This window comes from Pogoniulus pusillus, chromosome 4, assembly GCF_015220805.1.
Source record: "Pogoniulus pusillus isolate bPogPus1 chromosome 4, bPogPus1.pri, whole genome shotgun sequence".
NCBI classification, from domain to species: domain Eukaryota; kingdom Metazoa; phylum Chordata; class Aves; order Piciformes; family Lybiidae; genus Pogoniulus; species Pogoniulus pusillus.
The window spans coordinates 32,351,347-32,362,534 of record NC_087267.1 but is presented as its reverse complement, the minus strand read 5'-3'; the positions used below and the strand labels follow the sequence as shown (position 1 = coordinate 32,362,534).

Below are 11,188 nucleotides of genomic sequence, written 5' to 3'. Positions count from 1 at the left end.
TACCGGTGAATATAGATAGCAATGCAAATGCATGGCAAGGGGAGTTTAAGGTGGTACACAGCCACGAAAAGCACAACAGCTGCGTCCACTATGTGGTCTTTCACTTCGGTACATGCCCGTTCATGAAGATTCCCCACGGCGCAGCAGCTCCCACGCCTGGACCTGCCACAAGAGAAACGCATCCAAACCCTAGGACTCCTCGGGAGACTGCAGTGCCTGGAGGCGGTGCCCCGGCGTGTGAAGAGGGCGTGAAGAGAGCTCGGCAGGACGCCTCGGGAAAGTTAACGGCACCCCGGGCCCCTCCGAAGGCTACCTGCCGGGCCCCTCCGAAGGCTACCTGCCGGGCCCCTCCGAAGGCTACCTGCCGGGCCCCTCCGAAGGCTACCTGCCGGGCCCCTCCGAAGGCTACCTGCCGGGCCCCTCCGAAGGCTACCTGCCGGGCCCCTCCGAAGGCTACCTGCCGGGCCCCTCCGAAGGCTACCTGCCGGGCCCCTCCGGGTCTGTAGCCCGGGGTGGGGGGGGGGGGGAGCAGGGCGAGACGAATGGGATCGGATCGACTCGGCCCGAGCCGGGTAGGCAGCAGGCAAACCGCCCGTCCCACCCCCCTCCCCCCCTCCCTCCCTCCCTCCCTCCGGCGGCGCGGAGCGGGCCGCAGTCCCCGGCGGGAGGTTGTCATGGTTTCGCGGGTCACATGTGTGCGAGGTTCCCCCGGCGCGGGGGGAGGAGGCGGCGGGGGCGGGGAGGCTTCAGTCACGGACGGGGTTGCCGCCACCGCGTCAAGTGCGGGGAGAATCGGAGCGAGACGCTGCAGCCATCGCCGCCGAGGCTGCCAGCGAGCCGCTGCCCCCCTGTGGATCCGCCCCCCGCCCGCTCCCACCTGCACTGCCGCCCGCCCCTTTCCCGTTGTCCACAGGCGATCCGCCGGGCTCGCGTTGTCTCCGGACAGCGGACGCCCAGCCCCAGGCTCTCCCCCCTTCCCCTCTCCCTCCCCCTTCCCAGCCAGGCTGTGTCCCCTCGGCCGACCCCGGCATGAGCATCTCCATCCCGGCGGGGCTGACGGAGCTGCTGCAGGGCTTCACGGTAGAGGTGCTGCGGAGCCAGCCCGGGGACCTGCTGGAGTTCGCCCTCCAGTACTTTGGGCGTCTCAAGGAGGAGGCGTCGGCGGCTAAGGCGGCGGCAGCAGTTGAGAAGGAGGCAAGCGGCCGCAAGGCGGGCACCCCCGCGCCCGGCCATGACAGGGGCAGCCAGCCGCCGCGTCGGGCCCCCTCGGACGCCCGTGGGGTCAACTTCGCTGAGGAGCCTATGCAGACCGACTCCGAGAGCGGTGAGGATGAGCAGCAGCCAAAGCAACAGCAGTTTCCGGGTAAGAGTCCCCTGCCTCGCCCAGCCCTGGGGGGAGGGATCCAGCCGGTCAGGTAGGGCGGAGGCGGCTCCTTCAGCTGTCCGGGCTCAGGTGGGCAGCTGGGGGCAGGAGGTAGGGGAGAGGCTGCAGGAGCCGCCTCACATCACTCAGGGTCAGTCCTCCGGGCGGCTGAGGCATGGGGAGGGGAGTGGGCCATGCGTATGCCCCGGACCCATCCCCTGTGGTCGTGGGTCGTGCGGGGGAACTGCGGAGCCGGTGAGCTGTGGGAAGCCGGGGATGTGAGGAGCACGTTGGCCGCGGCGGCTGGAGCGTGAATGAGAAGAGGCGGCCTCGGCTGCACTGTGGGCAGCTCCCTCGCTTGCGTTGACGTTGAACAACGGAGCCCACGGGAGATTTCCCGTCTCCCTCTGCAAACTTTACCCTCCTGGGCTGCTACCTTTCGTTCAGCCGTGCTAGATGTCGGCCACACAGGTATCACCGGAACCTGTAGCTGTATTGCTTATCGCCCTGTGATATTGCTGGGAGAAGAGCCATCTATTATCTTTTCCTAAGAGCACAAGCCAGCAAATCTGTCTTCTGTAATTATTCCAATGGTATGTCTGCCTTAGAAAATAACCTTTCATGGACGTGTTATTGCATTTACACCTTTAATGCAGCGTGTTATGTACATGTGCTTGTATGAGTTTCAAAAAGTAAAGCACAATTTAAAACATAATTTCTTCTTGAAAGCCGCCCGACTTTCTCTGCCTGGTAGAAGGGCCTGTGAAGCAAGCCTATCTGTGGAAACCGCAAAGAACCTATAGGGTGTCTTTGTGCTTGACGGTAACACCTATCTGCATGCAGCTAATGATACCTTATCTTTGTGTGGCAGACAGGCTTTATTTAGAGACGCCGTCGATCCATCAGCTGGTCTGATTTATGGGACGAGTAGTAGCTGCCTCTGAAGGGTGTGTAGTGTTGTGTACTTGTGTCATGAGCTGGCTAACTGAAGGGTCAGTATGATTAGGTGCTGAGAGGTCAGTCAGTAAGGATAGAGGAAAGGAGAAAGCATCCAACCATTTAAATTGTTAGGTTATTTTTGAGACCGGTTTGAAATTGAAGTGCTATCTTGTCAGATCATTGAAACACTCATCCCTTCAGGTCACGCTGGAGGTGGATTTGGTTAGCAGTGTGAAAAGACACCCAGCTGTTTGCTAGCTGAATATTAGTGCAGTTGTTAAAATAGTGTCTTGTGTGTACTTCACCAGGGGAAAAATGCAGATGCTTACGAGCTATGTAAGTTTTCTGAATGCTTTATGTTACTCTCTAAGGCATTCACCATTCTTTTTCATCTGTTCTTTGCAGTTATGCCCCGTATATCTAATGGGAATTTGTTGGTCAGATTTTGCATATTTATATGGTAATTTTGAACTCTTAATGCTGATTATGTGAGGCTAGTAAAAAAATCTGGGAATCTGTCTTTGAAAACTGAGATGGTGGTAATGTGGAAGAGCAAAATGACGTTAATTCGTTAACACTAGATGTGGTTTTCAGATGTGAATTATAACACTCAGCAGACTCACCGGTGAATGGAGAGCTGGGAATCTTGCCTTTGGAGAAGTTCAGAAATACAGCTTGATTTATTAGCATGTATATGTGACATATGTAAAACTCTAGAAAGTGTTTTATTAAGCTTCCTAAGCTTTGTGAATGAATACCTGTAATCAGTCCTGATACTCTTTGTTGCAATCATGAGGAAGGAAAGCCGTTACTGTTAATATTGTCCTTAAGCGAGAAGGACTTAGTTCAACTGATATAAAAATCACATTTATAAGCCTAGTGTTTTTTGGAAGTTTAATTTTATAATGGCTTGTAATTTCTATCAGTTGGGGTAATTAATAATTAAAAAAAAAAAAAAGCTTGTGAAACCACGTGGAAGGTAAATAATAAATAAGTTATAATAAGTGGTTACTAATGGTATCCTTGTGTGTGAGTACATTGTGCAGCAGTGCAAAATTTGAATTTAAAATACACATCTGTCCTGAATATGTATTCTTTTGAGGTAACATAACAATGCCTCCACTCAGCCTTTTGTTGATAAGTAGAGGAATAAAGGCTTGTATTGAAATAATTCTTTAATGAGTTTAAATACCAAATTGAGACCACATTTTAAAAAATGCTATTTCTTTCTGTTTCTACAAGTAGCAGATCTTAAATGGAATTTGTGGGGAAATATTTTTTTTCATTCTTTTATGAATAATTGGGCTGCTTGAGTGTAGTCACTTTGTCCTGTTTGTATACATACTTTCATACAGGAGAGGAAAACAAATTGGAAAGCCTGATAAGCAAATGTAAAACACAAACTGCAGAGTACAAGTTCTTACTTGGTGGTGGTATCTTTTCTTTTTAAAGCATTACACTTAAAATGTGAGAGTATTCCTTAATGAGTTCAAACTGGATGTTGTTGAGGGTATTGTCTCAAGCCTCTTTTTTCTTTTTTTCCCCTGCACATGTTTCTAAATGCATACAAGCACTGAAGTTGAACTCTTTGTCAGTATTGGTTTTGTCCTTGAAATGCATTTTGGAAGGTACATCAGCATTATCCTCTTTCAGAAATGACAAGCTGAGGCATAAGCTGTGTTTAAAAGAAGAAAAAAAAATAAAAGCCTATACTTGGGATTAAGAGTCATGTATGAACCATGAATTAAACTCTCTCCAGGTCCTCTGCTGTGCCCATTACATCAGTTACAGAAATCAAATAAAAGCAAAAGCAGTTACCTCACCTGGAGGGAGAGCTTTATTGTATTGGTGTCATAGTTCTGAATTGGCACCTGGAGTTAAGATGATCTCTGAAAGGGCATTCTTTAGGTTCTAGGTATTTAGATTATCCCCTTCTGAACACACAACTTAACTGGGGAATGATTTGTAGGTCTTGTAATCGTTTTTTTTTGGCTTTTATATCTCTCTCTGTGTGTATATATATATATATATATAAACAAAATTGTCTTGTGTGAGTGTCTTAGCATTAATCAGTGACCATGACCATAACTAATTCTTACTAATGCTATGTGCAATTACTAAATTACTAAAGGGGCATGAGCCCCTTTTTAGAAAATTCCCACTTTTTAAAGGTTTGAAGTATATGCTATGTCTGAAAAACTTGAAAATGCCCATTATTTGTTCTTTTGCAATGACTTTACCACTTACATGTCAGTGTGTAATTTCTTTTGATGGGTAATAACCCATGTGATTTACAGCAGTTGTCTTAAAATATTTGCCACAGCTAAAAATCTAGCCTCAATGAGAATTAGTACAGATGTTTCTAGAGGTAACACTGCTGTTTCTTTAAACTCAAAAATTGCAGTGCTGTGTTTGATGTCATGTATCCTCTGTTTACTTTGTTTTTTTCTTTTGCTTTACTTTGGCTTGTTTTGGTGTTTTTTCTCAGATCATGATGTATTTTAACAGGAAAACAGTACAGCTGTCCCTCTCTTCTCCCATGTGCTTGTGTTGGTTGCTTTGAATTCCATCCCTGAAAATTTGAGCTAGAAAATGCAAGCATATATCTCAGCTTTACCCACGTATTATGCTCTAAGATCACTGCTCATGCAAAACAGTGTCTGTAGTTTACAATATTAAAGACACGTCTTTAGTTCTTTCATTCAGTCTGAATTGCTGAAAGCAGCGTTGGAGAAAACTTTGCACACAACCATATCACAGAATGACAGAGTGTTAGGGGCTGGAAGGGACCTCCAGAGATGGGTTTAAAATGTCTCCAGAGAAGGAGACTCTACAGCCTCTCTGTTCCAGTGCTCTGTCACCCTCACTATAAAGAAGTGTCTCCTCGTGTTGAGGTAGAACCTCCTATATTCTGTCTTGTACCCGTTGTTCTTTGTCCTATTACTGGGCATCACCAAAAAGAGACTGGCCCCTCCATCTTGGCACCCACCCCTCAGATATTTATGGACAATGATAAAATACCCTCTCAGCCTTCTCAAGAGTAAATAGCTCCAAGTCTCTTAGTCTCTCTCTGTAGGATAGATATTCCAGTCCCCTCATCATCCTCATACCTCTCCATTGGACATTCTCAGCAGATCCCTCTCTCTTGAACTGGGGAGCCCAAAACTAGACACAGTGTTGGAGGTGTGATCTCACCTGGGCAGAGCAGAGGGGTAGAAGCACCTCCATAGGCCTGCTGGACACAGTTTTCTTAATGCACCCCAGGATGCTGTTTGCCCTCTTGGCCACAAGGACACATTGCTGTCCTATGGATACCTTGCTGTCCATTAGGGTTCTGAGGTCTTCCTCCATAGAGCTGCTTTCCAGTAGAGTGACCCCTTTTCTGGTGCCTGGTGTTATTCCTGCCCAGATGCAGGTCTCTGCACTTGTCCTTATTTAAGCTCATGAGGTTCATGCTTGCACAGCCTGTCCAGATCTTGTTGGATGGCAGCAGAGCCTTGCAGTGTGCTGGCTGTATGACAATAGATGGTACTTCATTGGTTTTCTTAGCCTTACTTAGTATTTTCTTCCTGAAATCAAACCAAAATGGAAAACACTGAACAGTTCATAATCTTCCTGCAGGTCTGTCATGCAATGATAACCAGTAGATTAGAGCAGTGGAAGAAGTCAGTGTAAAAATATATATGTAGTAGGACATTAAATGATGGACCATATAGAAAAATGTATATTTCTTTAAAATGCGTATATTCAAATTATATATCTAATGTGGGCTTAGATTACTTCAGGAGTGAAGTCTGAATGATTTCTACACTCAGATGAAATAATAAAAAGAAATACTGCATTGTTTTTATGGTTATAAGGACACACAGCAGGAAGGGATGCCACCCAGAAGGACATTGACAGGCTTAGTGGGTGGGCCTTTGCAAACCTCATGAGGTTCAACAAAGCCAAGTGCAATGTCCTGCTTGTGAGTCGGAGTAGGAGAGAAAGACTTGAAGATGTTGAGTGATGAGAAGCTTAATGTGAGCCAGCAACGTGTGCTTGCAGACCAGAAAACCAACTATATCTTGGGCTGCATCAAAAGAAGTGTGTCCAGAGGGTCAAAGGAGTAATACTCCCTCTCTGCTCTGGTGAGACCTGGAATGGTCCAGCTCTGGGACCCTCAACATAAGAAGTACATGAATTTTTTTGAGCAGGTCCAGAAGAGGGCCATGAAGATGGTTAGAAGGCTGGAACACCTGTCCTACAAAGACAGGCTCAGAGAGTTTGGCTTGTTCAGCCTGCAGAAGACAAGGCTCTGGGGAGGCCTTATAGCAGGGGCCCTACAAGAAAGATGGAGAGGAACTTGTGTGTAGTACAAGGGCTAACAGTTTTAAACTCAAAGAGGATAGATTTAGATTACATGTGAGGAAGAAATTCTTCCTCGTTGAGGTGGTGAGACACTGGAACATGTTGCCCTGAGATCTTGTGAATGCCCCCTCCTTAGCAGGGTTCAAGGGCAGCTTGGGGCTTTGAGGAGTGTGGTCTAGTGGAAGATGTCCCTGCTGGTAGCAGGGAGGTGGTACTAGATGATCTTTAAAGACCTTACCAACTCGAACCATTCTGATTCTATGACAAATGTAGTCATACCCAGACTGGAGCAGCCTTAGTGTGTATGCAATTTAAAGAAGAGAAGTTTTCAGTTTGGCAAGTCCTTTCAGAGTGCGTGAGTGTGGCATTGTTATGCACTCCTCAGCAAGGCCTTGGGTTAATTTTCTTGCACTTTACTGGACTATTCACCTGTGGTTCAGAGCTTAGTGTGCATAAGAGACCATTCAGGGTAGGTGTTTGGGAAGAAGACAGCTTCTGGGAGGGGAAAGAATTTTAGCTGTGTGGATGGCTTCAGTGAGCCTTGATGGTCAGGGGATGGTTACTCACCATTCTTACCTGGTAGTATACTACAAAGCTTTCAATCTTTGCTGGAGATCTTAAGAATAATAGAGCTTTCTGCAATAATGGCTTCCAATAGTTTTGATAGGACCTTCTTTTTCTGTAAAGAAACAACATGAAAATGATTCTGACTGACCTCTTAGCTCAGAAGAAAACAGCATGAATTCAGTACTTACAGGAAATGTTGTTGGCATGGGTTTGTAATGTTTGCATTATGAATAGTAAGGTACAAACAGCATCAGTACTAACTACACACCACCACTCTTTCTTGCACATATCATGTCTATCTTAAATGAAAACTGGCTTCCTCAAGAGTGCTCTGAGAATTTTGTGTTGCTTGATGCATTTGGTTCAGTTTCCCAAAGAAACCTTAGAATTTTTATTCCCATACGTTTAATCCTGTTTATGCATTTACTTGAATGGAAAAATAATTCACAGAATGATGGGGCTTGGCAGCGATCTCTGGAGATCATCTAGTCCAGTGGTTTTTAAGTGACTTTTAGAATAAAGACACTAAGAAAGTACCTGTAATTGTATTGAAGTTATGAAAAACATAATAGCCTAGAGCTAGTCAGTCATCTGCATCTGTCAGTAAGTTAAACTTGCTTTAATACATACATACATATATGTATACACACACACATATACATTATCAGAGTTTATCCCTGTTCTGTTAAGCAAGAACATTGCATTCTGTTCTCTAGCTCTGTCTAGTGAGAGCTGTCTGAGGGAAATCTACCTTAAACGGTCAAATCTCTGCAGACTTACTGCTGCTCCTCTAAATCTGGAGCATATGGTTTGGAGATCACACATTTAGTTCACAAGGTAGAGATTAATCAAGGTACGGGCTGCTGCCCCAGTTCTTGTTTTCCAGTATCAGATGACCTCTAGATTGGGACATTTCATTTGTCAGAACAGTGATGAAAAAAACCAAGAAGATAGGGTAGAAGGCAGAAAAAGAGTCAGTAACTGGTAAGGAAAATGCACAAAAGTAAGAGCAAGAGGAAGGAGAAGGGACAGAACCAAGGTAGCAGGAGGAAGATAAAGTGCATATAGAGCACATGTGAGGGAGAAAGCATTGAATTATCTGCTCTTATTTTCTCTGTTAGCCCTACTCTTGACATGTATGCATACCCTATCTATCCCAAATTTTCTATTGAAACTCTCTTTAACTTAGAAATGTATTTCAGAAGAGTGTAAATGCAAATTTAAACTAAAATTAGTGGTTAGTCTATTTTATGAATGTGAACTTGGTCATCTGATGCTGAAAGATCTTTCAAAGTATTTTAACATGGTTGTCGTACTGCCATGTCTAGAAACTCATAAAAATTGTGCATTCTAATGAGTGTGTGTATAATGAAAGTTTCAGCTGGAGTTTTTCATGGAGAATCCAAATTGTTCTCAACTGTTTTCTGTTTCAAAAAATATCAGTAGTTGTCATTGTCAAGAGGGTCAGTAGGCTCACGGATACAGTTGGCATCTTCATAGAGAGTTAAGATGGTTTTGTTGCTGATGGAAAAATGAAATATTAATACATGATAAGCACTGTGAAATGTCATTTAGTGCTTAATAAAAATCACAGTTAGTTATTTCACTATTATTTTTATTGGAAGGCCTCAAAGTTATGCTGTAGAAAAAAAATGTTCCAGGTTTGAGCTGCTCTTTTAAGATTCAATCGAATGTGATTATAGAGGAGTTTTGTGCCTTAAAAAGATGAGTGCTTTTCTCCCTCCTTCATCCACTTTTTAAAGGCTGTAAGGAAAAGAGCTATTTAAAATGGCTCAATATTCTGATCTGGCATAGGTCTTGATCTATCATGAGTTAGATGAGAAAGAGGTGATCTTACTAGGCATGATGCATTTAGCACATAGACTTTCATATATTTCAGGCTGTTATATGGGTATGGATGCATAAAAGATGGAGTCCATGTATGCATGAGTTACTACATGCTAGCTAAATCTGGTACACTTGTGTAAGCACATATTATTGCCCCAAACACCCATCAGTTATGGTATTGTTTGAATGCAATATTATGAGAATTATAAAGGAAATATGTACTTGTTTTTCTTCCTACTCTATGGGGCATTGAATGATGACAGGTAATTCTAGGTAGCTTTATGTAGAGGTTTTATACTGAAAACCCTTACCCTTTCAGGGAACCCTTTCAGGCTAACCCTTTCACTTGCTGGGTAGGAATGATAACTTATTTTGCTTCATGGAACTGAATAGGATGTTCTTACTGTGAATTTTGATAACGATGAATAATTGCAGGCTTAAGAGTTTAAATTAATACTTTCCTTTATATAATATATTTTTGTTCTGTAGCTTGTTTTTCAGTCATAATACTAAACAAGATACTGTTGCAGAGAGTGAAGTTTGGCTTTGAGTGCCCTTTGTTTTTTCTTGATTTTTTTACTTTTCAAATTGATGTTACTACATTTTTCCATGAAAAAAGACTTCATGCTTGTCAATTCTGTTTTTCATTTAAAAACTTGAAGAGCTCTATTTCAAGACTTTGTGCATTTGGTGATAAAAATAGCAGAAGTACTCACACAGGATTTCTATTTGCAGTCTCTGTGCAGTGGAATACATGAGCCTAGATTTAAATTGATACAGTAAGTAACTTAAAACATAGTTTAGAGGCTACATCAAAAAGATCACGTTACTTAAATCCTCAGTGCCTCATTTAGCATTTTAAATGATAGTCATATCACACAAAAAAGTGTGAGATCTGAAGTGAAGGGAGATACAGATAGGCACAGATATCTGAAGCACATGAGAGTAAAATGCAGGTTCCAGGCACAAGTTATCCAGACTGAACTGAACAACAGCAATATGGCAGTTTGCCATCCTTTCTATAAAAGGCATCCTTTTATCATAGCTACTCAGAAAAGTAATTTGTGGACCACTGATAAAATAAGGAAATGATAAGCAATGAAAGAATTTTAAAAAGTCAATTTTAAATGTAGCCAGCTTTGCCTTGTTGTACTATAACATTCTGGCTAATGAAAGGTGGAGTGGTAAAAAACATGCTGTAACAACATAAAATGTTTTTCATTTGTATGTTTGCCTCTTAAATTGCTCTGCTTAATGATACTACTATTAAGAAAAGATCATCAGAGCAAGAATATGAAGCTGAGAGCTTGAGTAGGTAAAAGCTGATAATGAGAATAGCTTTCTTACACATACTGTTCCAGTTACTTGACTGAAGTGGTTTTTCTGAAGCTGGGCTGAAGGGACCAATTAATAAATATTATGAAGGTTTCTTTAATGGAGGGACTAGAAAATTGCTGTATAAAATTTTTGAAAGAAGTAGAAGTAACATTATGTTTCCTGCTCAGAGTTATTCCACTTACCATCCTGCTTGTATAAAGATCTTTGAAACATCATGAATGCCTTCTGAATCCCTGTGATGCAGATGTAAAAAATGTGTTCTTATAAATAGTGGTAGTCTCTTCATAGCATAACTCTTTAGCAGACATGTCTGTTGTAAAACATACCAGACAGGAAGAAAAGAAATCCTTGGCCAGCGTTGGAAAGAAAACATTCCTTGCAAAGCCTCAGTATAGACTAAAAAAAAAAAAAAAATGTATAAAATCCTAAATGTTGGGATGAATACAAGCTGGAACCAAGTGTAAACATTCAGACTTGCTAGCCCAAGAGTGCAGGCTGAAAGGTTTATTATATTTCCCCGTTCTGTTTTAATGATAGATTTGTTAGATTGGTGTGAAAAATAAAATCCATTGCCTTGAGTTATAAGGAATTTGTAACTGTCACAGTGTATGGACTAACTTGAACTCAAGCTCTCTGTGACAGTATTGTTGTGCCCTTGCGCTGGATGACCCTATGTGATGGTTTGGGTGTTCCCCACCCCCCACACTTTAGAGATCACCCAGACTAGACTCAGCCGGCTCTGGAAATATGAATGAAGCTTATATTTACAGCTAGCACAATACA

General features: G+C 43.2%; 1 protein-coding gene across 1 annotated transcript in view; it reads left to right on the top strand.

Annotated features, from left to right (window-relative positions):
* The first annotated feature begins 398 nt into the window (after positions 1-398).
* PRKAR2B (protein kinase cAMP-dependent type II regulatory subunit beta) overlaps positions 399-11,188 on the top strand; it is an 89,056-nt gene continuing 78,266 nt past the window's right edge. Inside the window, exon 1 of the mRNA XM_064142504.1 lies at positions 399-1,363. Coding sequence (XP_063998574.1) covers positions 1,030-1,363 — 334 coding nt within the window. The 5' untranslated portion in view covers positions 399-1,029. The remainder of the gene's footprint in view (positions 1,364-11,188) is intronic.